The 23,976-nt window shown below is 48.5% G+C and overlaps 2 protein-coding genes across 2 annotated transcripts in view; one reads left to right on the top strand and one right to left on the bottom strand.

The window, feature by feature from the left end:
* TPST2 (tyrosylprotein sulfotransferase 2) overlaps positions 1 to 23,976 on the bottom strand; it is a 64,820-nt gene that overhangs the window by 25,746 nt on the left and 15,098 nt on the right. The gene's annotated exons all lie outside the window — the stretch shown is intronic.
* LOC129023612 (high mobility group protein B1-like) lies at positions 9,233 to 9,909 on the top strand. Its single transcript, XM_054470534.2, has one exon. The coding sequence runs from the start codon at positions 9,257 to 9,259 to the stop codon at positions 9,902 to 9,904; it is 648 nt and encodes a 215-aa protein (XP_054326509.2). The 5' UTR covers positions 9,233 to 9,256; the 3' UTR covers positions 9,905 to 9,909.

The following is a 23,976-nucleotide window of genomic DNA, read 5'->3' on the forward strand; positions in this document are numbered from 1 at the left end:
GAGGCAGAGGTTGCAGTGAGCCAAGATCACACCACTGCACTCCAATCTGGGTGACAGAGAGAGATTCTGCCTAAAAAACAAACAAAAAAACATTAGTTCAGACTTAGAGCCCTTATTATATACCAGGCACTGAACTAAGGGTTTTACATATATCATTGCATTTTGTCTTAACCATTGACCCTATTTGACCCTCCCTTATTAACTATCCATTTCCTGGGGCTCAGAGAGGTAAAGGAACCTGCCGAAGGCCATGCAGCTGGGAGGCAGGTGAGCTAGAAGGAAAACTCAAGTCTCTCTCTTTCCAGAGCCTGTGCTCTCCTCCCTGTCTTGCTTTGCATTTTTTTTTTACCTAAAACCATCAAAGCAGGGTCCCACACACTGTCCCAGCCTCCCCTTCAGAGGCCCAGTTCAGCACTCTGTTAGGGACTAGCCGGGGGTGGGGACTGATGAGGCTGGGGGTCACATCCTGGCTCCCCCACTCAGAGGCTGGGTGTCCTGGGTCAATCTGGGGCAGCTCTCTGAGCCTCAGTGTTCTCATCTGAGAAATGGGAATAACACCTGGAAGAGTGCCACGGGAACTATGTAACTTCCATCAAGCCAGGCAGAACCAGCATGAGAAAACTATTACCATTTAATTTTTTTACTTTTCTTTTCTCTTTTTTTTTTTTTTTTTTTGAGACAGGGTCTTGCTCTGTTGCTCAGGCTAGAATACAGCGGCGCAATCATGGCTCGCTGCAGCCTCAAACACCTGGGCTCAAGCAAATTCTCCCATCTCAGCCTCCCAAGTAGCTAGTGCGCCACCATGCCCAGCTAATATTTTATTTTTTTGTAGAAATGGGGTCTTAATACATTGTCCAGGCTGGTCTCAAACTCCTGGGCTCAAGTAATCCTCCTGCCTAGCCCTCTCAAAGTGCTGGGATTACAGGCATGGGCCACCACGCCTGGCTGCCTTTTGATGTTAGGATCAGTCATTACAGCACATGGATAAAGACTGGCAGGGACATACACACAAACTAAGGAACGTGTGGTCCAGTCAGGTGGGATCAGGAGTGACTTCTCCCTGTTCTTTGTCATTAAGAGTAAAAATGCACAGTTGGCCCTGTACATTTTGACTCTAAACGACAACCCTGGACGGTTGGCGCTATTATTAGCCACGTTTTACCGAAGGGGAAACTGAGGCTTAGAGAGGTGAAATGCTTTGTTGGAGGTCACACAGATGGTAACTGGTTGAGCCTGAACTGAAACTCAGGCTATCTGATGCCAGAACCCAAACTGTTTCCCCAACTTTCGACGACCCTGCTTTAACATCTCTCTTGGGGGTAGGCAAGCTTCTGTGAAGTCATAAAACCCACGTTTTTGGCTCTGTGGGCCACAAGAGCTCCACTGTTTCCATTGCAACAAGCTCCACTTGTTTCCATTGCAACTGTAATGCAAACAACCAAGATGACACATACATGAAGGCAAGTGGCTGTGTTCCGATGAGACTAGTTACAAAAACAGGCGGTCAGCTAGATTTGTCCCGTGGGCATAGTTTGTCAACCCCCGGTCTATATCACGAAAAGACACTATCAGCCAGGCGCAGTGGCTCACGCCTATAATCCCAGCACTTTGGGAGGCCAAGGCAGGCAGATTACCTGAGGTCAGGAGTTCGAGACCAGCCTGGCCAACGTGGTGATATCCCATCTCTACTAAAAATACAAAAATTAGCTGGGCGTGGGGCGGGCGCCTGTAGTCCCAGCTACTCGAGAGGCTGAGGCAGGAGAATTGCTTGAACCCGGGAGGTGGAGGTTGCAGTGAGCTGAGATTGTGCCATTGTACTCCAGCCTGGGTGACAAGAGCGAAACTCCGTCTCAAAAAAAAAAAAAAAAAAAAAAAAAAAAAGACACTATCAGCAGCACCTGCCCTCAGTGCAACCTGGGCAAACTCACAAAGCACAAATACAGTGAGCCGAGGTGGAAGCCAGTTTTGGTTCTGGGACTTATCTCAGTAGGGACTGTGGGAGGACCCAGGTGGCCAGCCTTTGGTAAGAGAAAAATGTACAATTCGGGAAAACAAATAGTTGATTAAAAAGAAAAAGAAGTGCACACTCACGCATAGGGAATCATCCAGCATCCTGTCTGTTGCCACGTAAGGACTAGCAGAGAGGCTTGTGTATGCCTGGCAGTTTTTTTTTTTTTTTTTTTAAAGAGACAGGGTCTCCTTCTGTCTCCAAGGCTGGAGTGCAGTGGAGTGATCACTGTTCACTGCAGCCTTGAAACTCCTGGTCTCAAATGATCTGTCTGCCCCAGCCTGTCAAGTAGCTGGGACTACAGGCAAGTGCCACCATGCCCAGTTAATTTTTCATTTTTGTGGAGACGGGGTCTCACTATGTTGCCCAGGCTGGTCTGAGTTTAATCCTCCCACCTCAGCCTCCCAAAGTGCTGGGATTATAGGCATGAGCCACTGCACCTGGCTGGCAGTTTTACATACAGTCGCCCCTCGGTATCATAGAGGATTGATTACAGAATATCCCTCGAATACCAGTATACATCAAGTCCCTTATATAAAATGATGTAATATTCGCATATAACCTACACATATCCTCCCATATACTTTAAATCAGTGCTAGATCAATTATACTACCTAATACAATGTAAATGCTATGTAGGTAGTTGTTACACTGTATTGTTTAGAGAACAATCACAGGACAAAAAAAGCCCCGTTCATGTTCAGTACAGATGCAACCACCCATTTTTTCCCAAATATTTTTGATCCACTGTTGGCTGAATCCCCACATGCAGAACCCATGAAGACAGAGAGCCAACTATATATTTTGACCCTCATGACAGCCTTGGAGGGTAGGCACTATTATTATTAGCCACATTTTACAGAAGGGGAAACTGAGGCTTAGAGAGGTGAAGTGCTTTGTTGGAGATCACACAGATGATAAGTGGCTGAGTTTGATCTGGAACTCAGGTCTATCTGATGCCAGAACCCAAGTTCTTAACTACCTCTTCCAAATCTCGACCCCACCCCATATACAGATGGGGAAGGTATGTGCCCCAGGTCAGACAGCTGCTCGGAGTAGTGCCTGGCTCAGACTCCTGGACCATCTCCCAGTCTTGCCCCTGGCACCTGGCACAGCCCCTGCTCAGGACTTCCTGTCCAGAAACACAGAGGGCCCCTGCCTGGTAAACGAGGCAAACAGGAAAGGGCCAGTGTGATCTTGTAGGGACCGGTGCTTCCTGAGCCCTCACCCCCACCCACCATGGGATCCCATCGCTACTCCTCTGCCCAGAAGCTGTCAGAGGTGGGGGACTGAGCACAGGGGCAGGAATCCTCCACACCTGGCTAATTCCTAGCAATGCAGCCCTGGGTTGGGGGTCAGTGGGGAGATGTTATCTAACTACTTTGTGCCTCACTTTCCTCATCTGTGAAATGGGGAGGCCATTAGCACTTGTGAAGACTAAATAAATAAACTTGCAGTGGCTCATGCCTGCAATCCCAGCACTTTGGGAGGCCAAGGCGGGTGGATCACCTGGGGTCAGGAGTTCGAGACCAGCATGGCCAACATGGTGAAACCTCGTCTCTGCTAAAAATACAGAAATTAGCCAGGCATGGTGGTGAATGCCTGTAATCCCAGCTACTTGGGAGGCTGAAGCACAAGAATTGCTTGAACCCAGGAGGAGGAGGTTGCAGTGAGCCAAGATGGCGTCACTGCACTCCAGCCTGGGTGATACAGCAAGACTCTGTCTCAAAATAAATAAACTCACATAAAGCACTCAGAACAGAACTTTGTTACTACCCGACTGTTATTCCTTCCCTATAGGGTGGTTGTTAAACTTTGGTGTGCTTCTGAATAGCCCAAAACTTTATAAGGCAGATTTCCTGGGGCCTGCCCTCAAATATTCTGATTTGGAAGAGGCAAGGTGGAGCCGAGGGAATCTGCATTTTAGCAAGTGCTGCCGCCCCTTGCCCCCTCTCTATGAAATACCGCTTAGGGCACTGAACTCAGTGTTCTAGTAGGCTGGTGCAAAAGTAATGCAGTTTTTGCCACTGCAAGTAATATCATAGACCGCAATTACTTTTGCACCAGCTAACTATTCACTGGCTGCCCACCTGGGCCAGGCTCGGGAATGCAATCATCGTGGAGTGCAGGGGTCAGGAGTGTAGACCTAAAGTTGGACAGACCCAGGGTGCGATCTTGGTGTAGCCACTCACCAGTGGCCTTGAGCCAGTGACTTCTTGTCTCTGAGCCTCACTCACCTGTTATAACATTTAACATTTCCAAAATAAGTCTGAAAACGGCACCTACCTCGTGGAGCTGTTGTGAAGCTGGCAAAGAGTGTGAGCTCAGAGGCATCAGCTACAATTCTGTACCATTATTTATTAGGACGGACACAGTCCTGCCCATAATGAGTGTCACGGCCATTGAGCTGGCAGACAAGCAACCCAGTGGGACGGATGCCCAGACAGACTGGGGTGTGCAGGAGGTGGTGGGAACACGTTCAGGGCATGCTGGAGCACCTGGTGTCACGTCCTGCCCAGAAGACCTAATAACACCCAACAGACAGGCACCACCGCAAAGTGGCATCGACTCCCACTGCAGGCCTCCCACGGCAACCCTGTGGGGGAGACAGTCCCTCTCTGGCTGGATCGTGAATAAGAAATCCAGAGGTGGAATGGGCTGCTCACACTCTGCTCACACTCACACAGCAGGTGCAGGGCAGCATCAGGACTCAAACCCAGGTCTAATGGGTTCTTCCACCATTTTGTGCCATGGATCTCTTCAACCATCCGGTGAAATCTACGGGCCCCTTCCCAGAATAATGCTTTTAAATGAAATACAATAAAATATAGAGGATGAAAAGGAAACCAATATAGTAAAATTTGGCTAAGAATGTGATTACAAAAATTGCTGTGAAATATTATCTGTAACCTATCTGCTCCTTTATTAAAGCAATCAATAACAAGATCTAGTAGCAGACAGAATAATCACCGTCAGCTGCAAGCAGACACATCTGTGGCACCTAAAATGTGATATAAAAATATGGGCCAGGCGCAGTGGCTCATGTCTGTAATCCCAGCACTTTGGGAGGCCGAGGCGGGTGGATCACCTGAGGTCAGGAGTTCAAGACCCGCCTGGCCAACATGGTGAAACCCTGTCTCTACTAAAAATACAGAAAAATTAGCTGGGCGTGGTGGCAGGTGCCTGTAATCCCAGCTACTTGGGAGGCTGAAGCAAGAGAATCACTTGAACCCGGGAGGCAGAGGTTGCAGTGAGCCGAGATCACGTCATTGCACTCTAGCCTGGGCGACAAGAGCGAAACTCCATCTCAAAAAAGAAGTGTGGTTTCTATTGGTGATGCGAGTGCTGCCACTACTACTGTGATTTATCACCTACGTTGTCACCTGGAGGAAATGTTAAACTAGGGTCAATAAAGATGTAATTTTCCCCCCATCCAAATTCCTAGGCCCCCAAATGCAGCCTGGAACCCCAATTAAGAATCGCTGCCAGCATCTGGCTCCGTTATGGACACAAAATCTATGGCTGTTAGGGCCAGGGAGCCATGGTCCTGCCTCAGGAGTCTAGATTCACCTTCCCTCCCATTCCTGCCCGTTTCCTTGCCGCACCATCAAACACAAGAGCAGTAGGGATTTGCACCAGAAACACTTGATGGCATATTGTGGAGCATGGTTTGCATGTTCTGATTTTATTTTAAGAAGTAAAAGTGGCCAGGAGCAGCGGCTCACGCCTGTGATGCCAGCTGCTCACAAAGCTGAGGCAGGAAGACAGCTTGAGCCCAGGAATTTGAGACCCAGCCTGTGGCTATCAACATAGCAAGCCCCAAATATAAGTAGGTAGGAGATGGCAACTGTTATAAAAGAACCATGGCTCCTCTCCATGCTGGCATCACACACTGGCATGTGACCTTGGCTACTAAGTTAGCAGTGTGAAGGCCAAAAGGGACCAAAGTGGGGGTGACCCTGGCACAGGCACTGTACACATGGCCCTGAGGGAAAGCAAACATCCGCAGTGGATGAGGGGAGGCACAGGCAGGTGGTCAGAGTCCCATGCTGCCAGCCAGCCTGGGTGTGCACCTGCGTCTACCCCAGACCCTTGGCAGCATCACCTCCACTCTCTGGACCTGAGTTTCTTCATCTGTAAAATGGGCCCAATAATTCTCACTAGCGATGCTGCTGTGAGGATTGAGATAGGGGCTTAATAAGGGAAAGACCAGAGGGGTGTGCCTAATGCCTTGCAGCTCTTCAATAACTGCAAGTCCCATCTGAATCTACCGATGAGAAATCAGCAGTGGTAAGCAGGAATAGTGGGGAAAGGAGATTGGCAAGGCCTAGACTGTGCCAGGCTTTGAATGCCAGGTAAGGAGCTTGGAGTTATCCTGGGGACGGTGGGAAATTGTGAGCATTGGTCTGGTTGTGATCTGGGAGGGGACACAGGCCCTCTCTGGTGTAGGATGCCTGAAAAGACAAGGGCTGGAGGCCAAGTGATAGCTGCTGGGGGACCCAGGGAGCCATCTCAAAGAAGAGAGATGGGGTCAGACGTGGTGGCCCATGTCTGTAATCTCAGAACTTCGGGAGGCCAAGGAGGGAGGATTGCTTGAGCTCTGGAGTTCAAGACCAGCCTGAGCAATGTAGTAAGGCTCCATCTCTACAAAAAAATTAAAAATTAGCCGGGTGTGGTGGCACGCTCCTGTAGTCCCAACTACTTGGGAGGCTGAGGCCAGAGGATCACTTGGGCCCAGGAGGTCAAGACTGCAGTGAGCTGTTATCACACCACTGTACTCCAGCCTGGTTGAAAGAGGGAGACTTCATCTCAAAAATATATATATTTTTATAAAATTATTATATAAAAATATATATAATACACACACACACACACACACATACACATATGTTGCCCAGGCTGGAGTGCAATGGAGCAATCACAGCTCACTGCAACCACCATCTCCCAGGTTCAAGTGATTCTCCTGCCTCAGCCTCCTGAGTAGCTGGGATTACAGGCACTTGCCACAACACTGGCTCATTTTTTGTATTTTTAGTAGAGACAGGGTTTCATCATGTTGACCAGGCTGGTCTCCAACTCCTGACCTTAAGTGATCTGCCTGCCTCGGCCTCCCAAAGTGCTGCGACTACAGGCATGAGCCACTGTGCTTGGCCTCAAACAACAACAACAAAAAAAATTAAAAAGGAGGGAGATGGGAGGAGAGAAGGGAGAAAGCAGCAAAGGAGACAATGTGGGCAGGAGGAGGATGTGATGTGGAGAGAGCCCCCTACTCTGGTCCTCACACATGGCTCACTGGCTGGACAGACAAATCACAGCTTCTCTTGGGGTGGGTTTGCTGTTCTCACCTATCAGATGGGGAGACAGAGAGAAGGAAGGGACAGAGTGGTGGGGGAGACCCTGGCCACCCTAAGGAGAGCAAAAGACTTGCCCGGCAGGGCAGGAACAGGGTGAGGTAAGCAAGGCATCGTCCTTGAGCACAAAAACTCAAGGGGGTGCCAAAAAACTCAGTAACCAAGACCAATAATGTTTCAATGCAATCTCTTTTAGATTAGTGGAAAAAAATCCATGACAAACAAAAAACATAAAATGTTTAAATAAATAGGACAAATGATATTGTGCTGTGCTAAGCTATACTGGAACCAAGGCAGAAAGAAAAAAAATCAGTAATACTGATCCTGACATTATTTACAGTTTTTATATGTTGTTTTTCATGGATATTTTTGCATTTAGATTGTTTTATAACAGCTTTACTGACGGACAATGCACATATCATATAACTCACCTATTTAAAGTGTATACAGTTCATGGGCCCGGCGCAGTGGCTCACGCCTGTAATCCCAACACTATGGGAGGCCAAGGCAGGCGATCACCTGAGGTCAGGAGTTCGTGACCAGCCTGGCCAACATGGTGAAACCCTGTCTCTACTAAAAATACAAAAATTAGCAGGGTGCAGTGGCAGATGCCTGTAATCCCAGCTGCTCAGGAGGCTGAGGCAGGAGAATCGCTTGAACTTGGGAGGCAGAGGCCGCAGTGAGCCAAAATCACGCCACTGTGCTCCAGCCTGGACAACAGAGCGAAACTCCATCTCAAAAAAAATAAAAAAATAAAGTGTACAGTTCAATGGTCTTTAGTATAATCACAGGGTTAAGTGTATTCACAGGCTTCTAGTATATTCAGAGTAGTACACTTACAGAGTTTTCGTATAGTCATAGTCAATTTTGCAACATTTTCATCACCCAAAGAGAAACCTCGTACCCTTACGTATCAAACTCTAACCCCCTTCTCCTCCCAGCCCCAGGAGACCACTACTCTACTTTCCATCTCTATGAGTTCGCCTATTCTGAACATTTCATAAAAATGGAATCACACAAAGCATGTTCTTTAATGACCAGCTTTTTCCACTTAGCACACTCTGTTCAAGGTTCATCCGTTAGTTTTGATTTTTCAAATTTTGCATTAAAATATTATCTTGATCATTTGATCATCCCCTGCTGCCTAGCGCTCTCCCAGGTCAAACCCCGGTTTCTGCAAATTCCCACTTAACAGCATGGTTCTATTCACACCTTCACCCAGGAGCCAGGGAGCTTGGGGCTGCCAGAAACCTCCTAGCCTGGACAGCAGGGCCTTCTAGGAGCCTCTGAGGAAATACACATGGTGTGACAGACCAGGTATAGGAGCATATCATATCAATGTATATGTATCATATACATATCAATGCTGGAATACGATATAAAATAAGAGAAGATGATTTCTAGATTTGATGCATAACTTTGGGTCCTTGAGCTCTGGAATGCAGAGCCAGCAGTGGCCTCGGAGAAAGCCTGGGCAGGCTCAGAAAGGAGAGTGTGGCCAAGGTCACACAGCAAGTTAATGGCACGGCCAGGCCTGAACACCTGGCTGGGTTCTTCCCATGCACCCAGAGGCCTTCTCTGCTGGCATCATGCTGGCTTGCTCTCCTAACAAGATAAGGTAGGATGGCCTCCTGGTTAAAGTGTGGCTCTGGAGTCAGGCTACAGATGCTGGCTACAGAGCTACATGACTTTGGGCAAGACACTTAACCTCTGTGGGCATCAAGTTCCTCATCTGTAAAATGAGAATCGTATTACAGCAGTGCCATACGACTTTTGTAAGGATTAAATAAGATATTGCGCATTGCAGTACATTGAGCTCCACAAAGACAGTGCTGGGGCAAGTGAGAGCCGGACAGGTACTGGGCGACTGTGCCTTACTGAGGAAAAATAACTAAACATGGGCAAAGGAGATCCTAAGAAGCCGAGAGGCAAAATGTCATCATATGCATTTTTTGTGCAAACTTGTCAGGAGGAGAATAAGAAGAAGCACCCAGATGCTTCAGTCAACTTCTCAGAGTTTTCTAAGACGTGCTCAGAGAGGTGGAAGACCATATCTGCTAGAGAGAAAGGAAAATTTGAAGATATGGTGAAGGCGGACAAGGCCCGTTATGAAAGAGAAATGAAAACCTATATCCCTCCCAAAGGGGAGACAAAAAAGAAGTTCAAGGATCTGAATGCACCCAAGAGGACTCCTTCGGCCTTCTTCCTGTTCTGCTCTGAGTATCGCCCAAAAATCAAAGGAGAACATCCTGGCCTGTCCATTAGTGATGTTGCAAAGAAACTGGGAGAGATGTGGAATAACACTGCTGCAGATGACAAGCAGCCTTATGAAAAGAAGGCTGTGAAGCTGAAAGAAAAATACGAAAAGGATATTGCTGCATATCGAGCTAAAGGAAAGCCTGATGCAGCAAAAAAGGGGGTTGTCAAGGCTGAAAAAAGCAAGAAAAAGAAGGAAGAGGAGGAAGATGAGGAAGATGAAGAGGATGAGGAGGAGGAAGAAGATGAAGATGATGAAGATGAAGAAGATGATAATGATGACGAATAAGTTGGTTCTAGTGCAGTTTCTTTTCTTGTCTATAAAGCATTTAACCCCCCGTACACAACTCACTCCGTTTAAAGAAAAAAATTGAAATGTAAGGCTGTGTAAGATTTGTTTTTAAACTGTACAGTGTCTTTTTTTGTACAGTTAACACACTACCAAATGTGTCTTTAGATAGCCCTGTCCTGGTGGTATTTTCAACAGCCACTAACCTTGCCTGGTACGGTATGGGGGTTGTAAATTGGCATGGAAATTTAAAGCGGGTTCTTGTTGGTGCACAGCACAAATTAGTTATATATGGGGATGGTAGTTTTTTCATCTTCAGTTGTCTCTGATGCAGCTTATATGAAATAATTATTCTGTTAACTGAATACCACTCTGTAATTGCAAAAAAAAAAAAAGTTGCAGCTGTTTTGCTGACATTCTGAATGCTTCTAAGTAAATACAATTTTTTTATTAGAAAAAAAAAGATATTGCATGTGAAGCACTTAGTTCCATGCCTAGCAAACAGCAGGTGCTCTAGGTCTTATTATCATTATTACTATTATTAGTATCTGGAATCTAGCATCTCACGGAGAGTCCTTTGTAGGACATGGAATGCTATCCCAGCAGGCACAGGAAGCAAAATTTAGGCTTAGGTACTAAGGAGCCATGGCAGGTGTTTGAGCAGTGGGTGAGCAGCATGACTTTGAAGCTGCATAGGGCTGGCAGCCAGTCCAGTACCCACCTACAGGGAACATCTTTGCCAAGGTCCTTCCTCGCAGGCTCCAAATCCCTGGCAGTCCTCCCAGTGCTGCGGGGCAAAGCCAGAGCACAACTCCCACAGGCTACACCCCCTGACATTTCCAGCCTTGTCTGCTTCCTGGGTGCCAGCCGGGCTGGTGAACACCAAGCAGTCAACAAGCAGGGGGACTTGAAGCAGCCCACACAGCCTCAATCCACAGACACAAAGACCAGGAGGCCCAGAGGCCCGGCAGGGGCTGCAGGGTGGCAGAGGAGAAACTGTCCCTACTTTGGAGTCATGAAGGCAAGCCTAGCTCCTCCTTTGCTGTGTGACCTTGGGAGAGTCCCTTTCCCTCTCTGAGCTCCAGTCTGCCCATATGCGAGAAGGTCTTATCTGCTTCTGTATGCTTAGGGGCTGCTGGAGAGATGCAACACAATAAAACAACAATGGTGTCCTTCGGCAGCACCCCCACCATGAGCCAGACACCGTGCCGAACGCTCCGGGTGTGTAACTTCACTAAACCCTCACAGCTCTACAAGCCAGTCCATGTGCCATTTCTACTTTTAAGATGCACTTAATTGCTCAACTCATAGGTATAACCTCCACATTAAAAACCGGAGAGAGAAGGCATAAGTCTCTTTGGAGTAAAAGATCCAATCCTATGTTCTTCCCCCTTTTCTAAGAGGTAACTGCTGTTGATTAGTTTGGAGGGGAGCCATCTACACTTACTTTTTCTTTTCTTTTTTTTTTTTTTTTTTTTTTTTTTTTTGAGACTGACTCTCACCATGTCACCCAGGCTAGGCTGGAGTGCAATGGAGCGATCTCAGCTCACTGCAACCTCCGCCTCCCAGGTTCAAGCGATTCTCCTACCTCAGTTTCCTAAGTAGCTGGGATTACAGACATGTGCCACCATGTCCAGCTAATTTTGTACTTTTAGTACAGACAGGGTTTCACCATGTTGGTCAGGCTGGGCTCAAACTCTCGACCTCAAGTGATCTGCCCACCTCGGCCTCCCAAAGTGCTGGGACCAGGGGTGATTTTGCCATTCAGGGAACCACTGGTAATGTCCAGAGATAGTTTTGGTTGTTACAATTAGGGATCATCTCATGGGTAGAGCCCACAGATGCTACTAAACATCTTACAATGCCCAGGTAGCCCCCAGCACAAAGAATCATCCAGTCCCAAATGTCAGTAGTGTGCCAAGGTTAAGAAGTCCTGGATTCTACACAGCCTCCTGAAACTGACTGGGTTCACTCAACACGAGGTCTTTCCGTGTCAGCATGTTTGTTCTACCATCCAGGAAACATTGCTTGAGCACCTACTGTGTACCAGGCCTTGTTCTAGCACCGGGGCCAAATCAGTAAACAAGACAAAGCCCCAGCCTCCAGAGGGCACAGATATCCTTCCAGAAGACAAGACACATCAACATGCAACACCCTGATGGACCTCCTTCCCTCCTTCTTCTTTTTTTTTTTTTTTTTGAGACGGAGTCTCACTCCAGCCCAGGCTGGAGTGCAGTGGTGTGATCTCAGCTCACTGCAAGCTCCATCTCCCGGGTTCACGCCATTCTCCTGCCTCAGCCTCCCAAGTAGCTGGGACTACAGGCGCCCGCCACCACGCCCGGCAATTTTTTTTGTATTTTTAGTAGAAATGGGGTTTCACCATGTTAGCCAGGATGGTCTCAATCTCCTGACCTTGTGATCCACCCGCGTCGGCCTCCTAAAGTGCTAGGATTACAGGCGTGAGCCACCACGCCCGGCCCTCCCTCCTTCCCTCTTCTTAATTGTTCCAAAGCATCCCGGCAGGAACAGCACACCATTCAGTTAGCCAAGGCCTTCTGACAGACATGTAAGCTGCTTTCAGCTTCTTGCAATGACATACCCTCACAAAGGACCATGCCTCCTTGTGCCCATGCATGAAAGGTGCCCTAGGGCCTTACTAAGGTCTTGCAAGCAGCAAGGCCACCTGGGAGCCTGCTAGTCCCATGCCTTAGAAGGTACTGAACCAGCATTTTAACCAGACCCCAGGCGTTTCCATGCACAATACAATTTGAGAAGCACAGCTCTAGGTAGCTACCTATAGGGGGTTGGTGGGCTCAGGGGCCACTCTCCCTTTATTTTTCAGCAGATACTGCCCAAGTGCCCTCCCAAAGACCCTCCTGCCAGCAGTCTGCATGTTCCCCTTCTGCACCAACTTTGTGTTGCTGGAGGTTGCCGTTTTTGCCAAGCTGGCGATTCCTCCCATTTTCCAACTGTGGAGACTGAGGCTGAACGAGGTGTCTAGACGACCAGCGCCAGGGGCCAATGACCTCTAAGGCCTCTCCCAGTTCTGACTTTTAGGATCTGGCCACAGCCTAGGTGTCTTCGTACCAGCTTCCTGATCGACCACTCTCGCTCTCAGCAGCTGCTTGGAGCAGGAAGGAGGAAAGGTTACAGCTCACCCAGCAAAGGAAGCAGAGTTCCTGAGGGAGGGAGCAGGCTTAGTGGGCTGGACATCTGTGAGCGCCACTGGCGAGGCTGCCTCTGTGCCCCTTCATGTCCAGTCATGCAGGACGGAGGACCAGGCTGGGCACAGTGCAAGCCCTGCCCCGTCATGAATAACAGGTAACGCCGGAAGGCCGAGCAGAGGAGGGAAAGTGCTCCAGGGCCAAGAAGCCAGATGAGACCCCAACTTTGCTCTCACCAGTTGCACATCTTAGCCTCAGTTTCCTCCCCATAAAAATGGGCTCCTACCACTCACTGCAGAAGACTGCAGTGAACACTTATGCACAGTTCAGTCAACAAACAGCAGCCACCACCTGAAGCCTTGCCTTGGGCCGGTGCTCTGTTACTTTATTCAACTTACTATAGCCTCACAGCAGCCGACTGGCACTGTTATTCTCCCCATTTGACAGATGGGGAAATCGAGGCCCAGAGAGGTGCAGTGCTCTGCCCTTGCTAGAACACTGAGTTACAGCCATGGGAGCGGTGTCCTTGGACCTGCAAAGTCAACATTACTCATCTGAACTCTGCCTCTGTGGAGCTGTGTGGCCCTGGGCAAGCTGCTTCACCTCTCTGAGCCTCCGCTTTCTCAGCAGTGAAATGAGGACATAACACACAGAGCGGAGAGGGGAAGCTATCTGCAAACAGAGAATACTGTCTGCACAGCCCCCACTGAGACTTCATAATGCCACCTCCAAAACACCTAGCCCAGGAAGACCTGTCACCTGTGGGCATCTCTGATCTTTCCTGAGCTCTAGCTGCAACATGGGCCAGGCCATGCAAAGCTGGCAGCCCCCAGAGAGGGAAAGCCACTTGCTCTAGGTGACACAGCTGGTAAGTAGTAGAGAGCAGAGCCAAGCAGCAAGAGATGAGGTTTCAAACCTGAGAGCGGTACAGGCAGCAGCCAGGGTGGAGGCGAGGGTCAGGCTCGAGCTGGCAGGTGTCTGGAGTGGGGACCACCAGGAGCTGGCAGACCCTTGGTGGCCAAGGTCTCTCTCCTGCTGGCTTTTAGCTGGGACGCTCCTTTGAAGGATCAGTCAGCCTTGCGATGGGCCTGCCTCTCCTAAAGGCTCCTCCCTCTTCTGGATCCAGTCTTGTTGCTCACCTGTGGACTGGCAGCGGGTACCTCCTCTCTGGGGAATTAGGGCTTCTCTTGGCGGCTGTGACTCAGGTCTCCTAGGCCACGCAGTCTCCCTGTGGCCAGACTTGCCCTGGTCTCTGGAATCCCCTCTTGTCATTTTGGCCAGAGGATGTCAGCCCCTGCCTAAAACCTTCCACAGAATTATAGCTCCTTCCTGTAGTTTGTAACAGCGCCACCCAATAGAAATGCAGTGTGAGACATACTCCAAATTCTCAGTTTTCCAGTAGCTACATTACAGAAGTAAATTTAATAACATTTTATTTAACTCAATATATATAAAATATTATCATTAATCAATATAAACATTACTGAGATAGTTTATAGTCTCTTTTTTTTAAGTACTTAGTCTTTGAAACCTGGGGTATAACTTCTACTTTCAGCACATCTCAATTTGGATGCTAAATTCTCAGTAGAAATAGCTAATCTGTACAGAGATTTCATAAAATTGATAGTTGAACAAAGTACATCCACACACCCAAATTGTTGCACACACACTTAAAAGTTTTCCAAGAATGGGAATGAGTATCTGTTCTGAAATTAAAATAGATAAAGACTTGAAATTCAGTTCCTCAGCCACAGCAGCCACATTTCTTTCTTTTTTTTTTTCTTTGAGGCAGAGTCTCGCTCTGTCACCCAGGCTGGAGTGCAGTGGCACAATCTCGGCTCACTGTAAGCTCCGCCTCCTGGGTTCACGCCATTCTCCTGCCTCAGCCTCCCAGGTAGCTGGGACTACAGGCGCCCGCCACCACACCTGGCTAATTTTTTATATTTTTAGTAGAGACGGGGTTTCACCATCTTAGCCAGGATAGTCTCGATCTCCTGACCTCGTGATCCACCCGCCTCGGCCTCCCAAAGTGCTGGGATTACAGGCATGAGCCACCACGCCCAGCCACAGCAGCCACATTTCAAGGGCTCTGCAGCCACATGTGGTTCGTGGTTCCCGTGGTGAGCATGAAGATTAATAAACTCCTGGCCAGGCGCGGTGGCTCACGCCTGTAATCCAAGCACGTTGGGAGGCTGAGGCAGGTGGATTACCTGAGGTCAGGAGTTTGAGACCAGCCTGGCCAACGTGGTGAAACCCTGTCTCTATTAAAAATACAAAAATTAGGCTGGGTGCGGTGGCTCACGCTTGTAATCCCAGCACTTTGGGAGGCCGAGGCAGGCAGATCACGAGGTCAAGAGATCGAGACCATCCTGGCCAACACAGTGAAACCCCATCTCTACTAAAAATACAAAAATTAGCCAGGCATGGTGACACGCACCTGTAGTCCCAGCTACTCGGGAGGCTGAGGCAGGAGAATCACTTGAACCCGGGAGGCGGAGGTTGCAATGAGCTGAGATCACGCCACTGCACTCCAACTTGGCGACAGAGCGAGAATCTGTCTCAAAAAAAAAAAAGAAAAAAAAAAAAGAAAAGAAAAAAAAGTACAAACATTAGCTGGGCGTGGTGGCAGGCACCTGTAATCCCAGCTGCTCGGGAGGCTGAGGCAGGAGAATCACTTGAACCTGGGAGGCGGAGGTTGCAGTGAGCCGAGATTGAGCCACTGCACTCTAGCCTAGGTGACAGAGTAAGACTCTGTCTCAAAGTAAGTAAATAAACAAACACACAAACTCCTTAAGGCCAGGACAACACTCCCAATTCCTCTGCTCTCCCCTCTTCCCTGGCTTACATCGTATTGTAATTGTCCATCTTGGAGTTTCTCAGTCTCTGCACTATAGACATTTGGACCAGATCATTCTTTGTGGCAGTGTGGGGTGGGGCTGTCCCATGCATTGTAGGATGTTTAGCAGCATCCCCAGCCTCTACCAAGGAGATGCCAGTAGCATCCCCTCCCCGAGTCCTGACAACCAAAAATGTCCCCAGGCATTGCTGACTGCCCCCTGGGGGTGCAGTCATCCCCATCAAGAACACTGGTCTATTGCGGGGTGAGAGGATGTGAGACTAAGCCGATTCTCTCCATCTCCCAGGTACCTGTCCAGTGCCTGATGCACAAAGGTGCCCAAGCCTGTACCTGAACAGAAGAGGCGCTTACTCCACCCTGAGACTCACCTCTTCCAGGAAGGTTTCCACAATGCCCTAGCCCAGTTAGTGTTTCTGCTGGGATCCCACAGCCCCCTGCGCTCACCGCTGGCGCAGTTCCCTCCAAGGGTAGGAAATGGGCCTTGCTCACGGTGTATTTTCAAGGCCTAGCCTGGAAGTTGGTATACAGACCTGAGAAACAGGGATGACTTAGGTTGAAAGCCATGCAAGGCCAGTTTTGCCCATTTTAATTCAGGGCTTCCTCATCCCAGCAAAGGTGCTAATATCAGTCACAGTTCCATTTATACACCAGGCAATGAGCTAATATCCACAGGATTTAGAGAGGGAAACTGAGGCTCACACACATGAAATTTGTCTTGGATTCCAATGACCTTGAGGCTTAAAATTCCCGGTTCCTCCTCTTATGGATCAAATGAAGTCATGCATGAAAAAAGATATTTGTAATACATATCAAACAAATATTTATACTGAGAACATATAAAGAGTTCTGTGAAATCAATTTAAAAAAGGACAGGCAACACAACAGAAAAATGGGAACGTCTGAAGACATACTTCATAAAAGAGGTTATCTAAGTGGTCAATAAGCATATGAAAGGTGCTCAAACTCATATCCATCGGGGAAACAAATGCAAATTTAAAGTACATTGTGGGATCATTACATAACCAAATAACTAAAAAAAGAAAAGGATACCAAGTGTTGGCAAGGATGTAATGCAACCAGAACTTTCATACTCTGCTGGCGGGAGGGAAACCTGGTACAACCCCTTTGGAAAACTCTGGCTTAACTGAGACAAAGCCTGAATATGCACCTTCTCTACAACCCAGCATTTCTACTGCTGATTATACATCCATGAGAAATACATCCAACTGTTCACCGAAGGGCACATATCAAAATGTTCCCGGTGGCACGATCGTAATTGCCTCCAACTGGACACTATCCAAATGCCCATTGGCAATAGAATGGATAAATAAGTACAAATAAATAGATATATACTAAACAGCCAGGAGAAAGAACGAGCCAGAACCTTACGCAATAACAACACCTGTGATGAGCGAAAGAAGTCGGCACAAGAGAGACCATAACGCGTGGTTCTGTCAGAGGCACTGCAACCACAGCGACTCCATCTCTCCAATACGGGCTGGGTAAATGAGGCTGAGACCTGCTGGGTTGCATTCCCAAGAGGTCAGGCATTCTTTGTCACGGAGACAGGAAGTCAGCAGGACTGGTTTCACAAGATACAAGTCATAAAGACCCCACTAATAAAACATGATGCAATAAAGAAGCCGGACAAAACCACCAAAACCAAGATGGCAACAAAAGTGACCTCTGGTCATCCTCACTGCTCATTATAGGCCAATTATAATGCATGAGCATGCTAAAAGACACTCCCACCACCAGCGCCATGACAGTTTACAAATGCCATAGCAATGCCAGAAGTTACCCTACATGGTCTAAAAAGGTGAGGAACCCTCAGTTCTGCGAACTGCCCACTCCTTTCCCCTTATTTAGCATACGATCAAGAAATAACCATAAATATAGCCAACCAGCAGTCCTCTGGGAGGCTCTGTCTATGCAGTAGCCATTCTATTGTTTGTTTACTTCCTTAGTAAACTTGCTTTCACTTTATGAACTCACCCTGAATTCTTTTTTTTTTTTTTTTTTGAGACAGAGTCTCGCTCTGTCGCCCAGGCTGGGGCTCACTGCAAGCTTCGCCTCCTGGGTTCACGCCATTCTCCTGCCTCAGCCTCCCGAGTAGCTGGGACTACAGGCGCCCGCCACCACACCCAGCTAATTTTTTGTATTTTCAGTAGAGACGGGCTTTCACCGTGTTAGCCAGGATGGTCTCGATCTCCTGACCTCGTGATCCGCCCGCCTCAGCCTCCCAAAGTGCTGGGATTACAGGTGTGAGCCACCGCGCCCAGCCTCACCCTGAATTCTTTCTTGCACAACGTCTAAGAACCCTCTCTTGGGGTCTGGATCGGGACCCCGTTCCAGTAATAGTTCCATGGATATAAAGTACAAAAGGAGGTGAAATTCTAGGGGCAGATGTCAGGATGGTGGTTACCCTGGTGGGGCAAGGGGTAACTGGAAGGGGAGCAAGGTGTCCTGGGGCAGGGAGGGGTGCTATGTACATTCAGCTATTGATCCAGGTGCTGGTCACACAGACACATTCATCTTTTGAAAATTCATTGAGCTGTATGCGTATGAAGTATGCACTTTTCTGTATACATGTTAGACTTGAATAAAAATAGTCTTAAAGAATCACACTTTCAGCAAGCTTGGTGGCTCACACCAACACTTTGGGAGTCTGAGGCAAGAGGATCACTTCAAGGCCAAGAGCTGGAGGCTGCAGTGAGCCATGGTTACACCACTGCACTCCAGCCTGGGCAACAGAGAGACTTTGTCTTCTAAAAAAAGAAAATTAATGGCCTGGCATGGTGGCTCATGCCTGTAATCCCAGCACTTTGGGAGGCTGAGGCAGGAGGATCACCTGAGGTCAGGAGTTCAAGACTAGCCTGGCCAACATGGTAAAACCCTGTTTCTACTAAAAAATACAAAAATTAGCCGGGCGTGGTCACAGGCACCTGTAATCCCAGCTACTCGGGAGACTGAAGCAGGGAGAACTGCTTGAACCTGGGAGGTGGAGGTTGCAGTGGGCTGAGATCATGCCACTGCACTCCAGCCTGAGTGTCAGAGCGAGACTCTGTCAAAAAAAAAAAAGGAAGAAAGAAAGAAAGAAAATTAATTAATCACACTTTGTCAAATGCTGAGGAATGGTGTTGCTGGCTGGGGTATGCTACGCGCCCCACTCCACCCCACACACCTTTCCCGGCTGCTGCAGAGGAACACACAAGACTCTTTGCATTCATTCAATCAACACTTGCAGGACGGCGCTCTCCCAGGGCTAGTCGGTGCCGGGCGCCAGGAACTTCAAGGAGAATTGAGCTTCAGCCTCTGATCATGCCACCCACACCCTGGCTCCTGGCACGGACACCTCCCAGACCCACACTCAATAAATGAGCAGCCAGGCCACAGTGGCTTTTGATCAGATGCCAAAGAGGTGATGTCTGCTTGTCTTCCTCTTTCTCTACCACCCCATGAAAAAGTTTACAGGGTTTTTCCTTATGCGGGGCCAAACTCAGCCATTCTGGCACAGGTATCAGGAGGTCACACTTGGCTACTTGTCTCTGTGTCCCTCTCTCCTCCCTCCAGTCCAGGAGATACTAGCTCCCCTGGATGCTCCCCACAGGCTGACATCTCCTGAATTGTCATCTCGAGCCCAAATCTCTCTCCTCACTTGGATATAGTTGCCCACTTTCTTCTTCACTGCACCTGGGTGTTGCGCCTGGTCCTTTCCCCAGCATACCCTACCTGCAGCTGGTAGCAGCTCCATCTTTTCATGCTCGTGCCAAAAACTTTGAAGGCAGCTTTGATTCTTCTTTCTCACCCTAATCCAATCCAGCAGCAAATCCTGTTAACTTCACCTTTAAAACAGAGCCAGAATCTGCCATTTCTCACCACCCGCACTGCCAGGCATTTGTTTCAGGCGTTCACTTCTTACCATTCTGGTCCGAGCCACCTCATCACTAGCTTCCCTGATTCTGTCCTTGTCTCATCAGTTGATTTTCAGCAAGCAGCCACAGTGACCTTAGGAAAACGGAAGTCAGGCCATGGCCCTCCTCTGCTCCACATCCTCCCATAGCTCCCACTTTACTCAGGAAAAATCAGTCCTCATGTGCCTTACAGGTTTGACCCCGCCCCTTACCTTTCTACCCCCAACCCCACTGGCCCCTGCCTCTTCTCCAGCCACGCTGGCCCCCTTGCTGTCCCTCAAACACACAAGCACACTTCCTCCTCTGGGCCACTGCCCTGGCTGTGCCCGCTGCCTGGATGTCCTTTCCCCAAACATCCACTTGGCTCAGTCTCTCACCCTCCTGTCCTCTCTCACATCTCACCTCTTCAAGGCCTCTTCTGATCAACCAGTTAATGCTGCAACCTGCCCCACCAACAAGGCACTCCAGAAGCCCTCACCCTGTGTGATTTTTTTCTCCCCCCCCCCACTCACCGCCTTCTAACACATCATATGATTGACTTACATATTCTGCATTCATTGTCTGGGGGCCTTGAATGCTCTGTTTACTGAGCACTGCAGCTCAGTAGGTGCTCAATTAATATTTACTGGATAGAGCTGTCACTCTGCACCCCTTCTCCTGAGGCCACAGAATCCTGACCGGCCCCTCTCAGCATAGCAACCGTGAAATGGCCAATTCTCCACTAGTCTGTCACTTGGATGCTTGACAGCATTTCAAACTCAACACAATCAACCTGAACTCGTAATGGGATCTCCCGAGCTTGGTTTCTCTTCCGGGCTTGCCTGTTGGAACAAGCCAGAAATCCAAGATCATGAACCTCTTCCTCCCCATGAACCCCTGATCCAATCACCACTGAGTCCTGTGCATTACACTCACCACCCCCAGGATCCAGCTGTTTCTCTCCACCACCAGCAGCCCAGTCCAAGTCCCCATTGTCCGCCACCTGATCATGCTTCCACCCCTGCCTGTCCCCATATGGTGGCATGTCACCCCCTGCCTTCACTACACTTTCAAAGCTTCCCACTGTCTTCAGGATGCAATTTCTTCACGTGGCTTAGAGGGGTGTCATGATCAGACCCCTTCTCCAGCCCCATGGACCTTCTATCAGCCCCAAGGGTGTGATGCATCCCTGGCTTTCTTATTTTCATTCTCAGTCCACCTTCGACCCCTGGTGCAGACATATAACCTAGGCCTGGCCAATCACAGCATTTCATTCCCAGACTCCAGTGTTGGTTCAAAGATGGACGTTTGACCCAATCTAGGTCAATGAAACTCAACTGGAGACTTTTACAGAATTCTGTGGGGAGGCTAAGCAAGTAGGGTATAGGGCTGGAGGTGTGGAGCCATCTCTAGTCACCACCTGCAAAGCTGGCGTGAGAGCAAAGCCAACCTAGGAAGGTGGAGCCAAGAGATGGAGACATAAATCCCTGAAATTAGTTGAGTCCTTGGATCTAGCCATACCTGAGGCTCACCTCTTACATAATCCAATAAATTTACCTTTTTGCTCAATGCTATGGAAGCTGGGTTTCTGTCTCTGTTTATCAAGAGTCCTAGCTAATAGGTGTGTCCATACCCTCTTCCCACCTTATCTTGGGCTGCTTGTTATCTCCTCAGCTCAAGTATCTCCTTCTCCAGGATGCCTTCCCTGAATACTCCGACTAGATCAAGCTCTACTCTCCCGTGTCTCACAGTCCCCTCTGCCTACCACTCACCATTCTGTATGGTAAATGCTGTTTGCCCTTCTGTTTCCCATATTCCACTATGAGCGCTCATGGGCTGGGAGGCATTGCAGTCTGGTGGGGTTTTTTTGTTATTTTCTTTTTTTCCTACACTTATCACAAGGCCTGACACTGAGAGGCATTCATATTTTATTTTTTGAGGTCATTTTGCTCATCAATAAGTTTCCTCAGATATCAGGGAGTAGTGAAAAAAGAATGTGTTTTGCAGAAAGATGCACCTGAGTTTGAATTCCCCACCTATTAGTTTTGTGACCTCAGGTAAATCACTTAAGCTCTCTGGGCCTCATTTTTCTCATCTGTGAATTGGGAGAGCAGCTAAATACACATAAGGGCTTTACTACCATATTAGAGCTGGTTAAGTGTTTAATTAATGATAGTTCCTGGCTCTACCTTCTTCCTCCAGGGATTGCTCAAGCAATTTTCCCACCTCAGCCCCCCGAGTAGACAGGACCACAGCTACACACCACCACACCCGGCTAATTTTGCTTATTTTTTGTCGAGATGAGGTCTCACTATGTTGTCCAGGCTGGTCTCAAACTCCTGGGCTAAAGTGATCCACCCTCCTCGGCCTCCCAAAGTGCTAAGATGACAGGCGTGAGCCATGGCGCCCTGCCTAGTTCCACCGTCTTATCTGAAGGCTTGGGGTGATGGTTGGGGCCAGTCATTGACTCCGACTTCCGCCCCAACAATGCAGATTTGAGTTTCCACACAAGACGTGACTCTAGAGTATCTTTATTAACATGTCAGAAGGTTTCCTGATGTTTTTGCTTACAAAGTCTTCAGCTAACTTCCCTCTTCCCCTGGCCCCAACTGTAGTTTATGGCTTTTCTGATTGCATGACTTTCCACTTCTTTGTTGTGGAGGTTTTGCAATGGCTGACAGCCAAAAAGTGAAAAGGCTTGACCAAGAACAAAGCAAGCAATAAATAAATACTTGCTGGATGTAATGTTCTTCCACAAGATGGCCTCAACCTTTTTTTTGTGGTTCATCCAGGAAGCGAGGCCCTCATCCTGGTAATACTTTGGGCATATTACTAGGGGCAGCAGTTGGCTCTAGGTGGGGGTTTTAAGAGCAGAATTTGCCAGCCCCAGTTCTGGGGTAGCACATACTAGGAATCTGGTTTCCTGAGAATTCACCTGCTCCTCTGTTTCCTTCCTGGACAGAATGTGATATCTTCTTCGTTTTCACTCACTCCTAGAAGCAGGAAGAACTGGAAGAATTGCAAAGGCTTTAAGAGCTGCTCAGAGTATGAACACTTAAAAAATCACAGGGACAAACCCACGAGAGAGAAGGGGCATGATCTCATGGTTCACTGTTTTGGGGGACAGATTCACAGTTGGGGAACAGCCTTTTCCTAATGGTGCAGGGCTTTGGGGGACCTGGGTTTTATGGAAAATATTTCCGTCTGCAAACTTGCCTGGCCATTACCAGGAAGCAAAACGCCATGGGGAGAGTCCCTTAACTTCTGTGAGCCTCAGTTTCGTCATCTGTAAAATGGATGAAAAACAACAAAACCTTCATTGCTATGAATTAGAGTACTTCTATGCATTAGGTGCCATATAACTATCTGTCACCCACAAAATAATCATTATTATGATCCCTATTGCACAGATGAGGAAACTGAGGACTAGAGAAGTGTCTGGCGCAAGGTCTCAAAGCTCATGCATAAGCCAGCTGGAGTTCTAACTCAAGTGTGTCTGACTTGAGAGTTGCTACCATCCCACAACAACAGGCCTCCTCTTGATGCCTGCCTCATGGGTCACTGTGAGGTTCCAACGGCATCACACACACAAAAGATAAAGATACTCCCTGAGGCACCTGTTTGCTCAGGAACCAGCAAGCCATAGGTATTTGGGAGGCGACTGGCTGGAGACGAATACAAGTCCCTTGGATCCTCATTATCTGCTTTTCTCCTCATGCCCAGTCCTAAGTAGAGAGGGTCTCAGAGAGCAGAAATGAGGAAAAGGCAACAGTGAGCAACTGCATCCTTGCAATGAAGGAGCACCCACCAGCATCCTCACCATGCAGAATGTAGGCTCCCAACCACGGGCTGCACTGTGCCTATCACCTCCCACAACTCCAGCCCCGCCAGGAACTTGCCACCAACCAGGAGAACCCAACTAGAAGGGGTCCAGGAGGAGCCATCCTTTCCTACCCACTGTTGGAAGGGCTGCATGCCACTGGCTTTCTGGACCATAAAATGAGATATGCCACGAATTTCCCTACCCTGTCCATCCTGGGACCATCTAAGGGACTCCAGCAGGAGGGCACAGTCCATGACCTCTAAGATTTGAGCCCTCCCTACAAGGACCTGTCCCCACTCAGTATCATTTCCCATCACACACCCTAAATGCAGGGG

This window comes from Pongo pygmaeus, chromosome 23, assembly GCF_028885625.2.
Source record: "Pongo pygmaeus isolate AG05252 chromosome 23, NHGRI_mPonPyg2-v2.0_pri, whole genome shotgun sequence".
Lineage (NCBI taxonomy): Eukaryota > Metazoa > Chordata > Mammalia > Primates > Hominidae > Pongo > Pongo pygmaeus.

Coding starts and splice junctions, on each gene's coding strand:
- LOC129023612 (XM_054470534.2), top strand. CDS start 9,257: ATGGGCAAAGGAGATCCTAAGAAGCCGAGAGGCAAAATGTCATCATAT.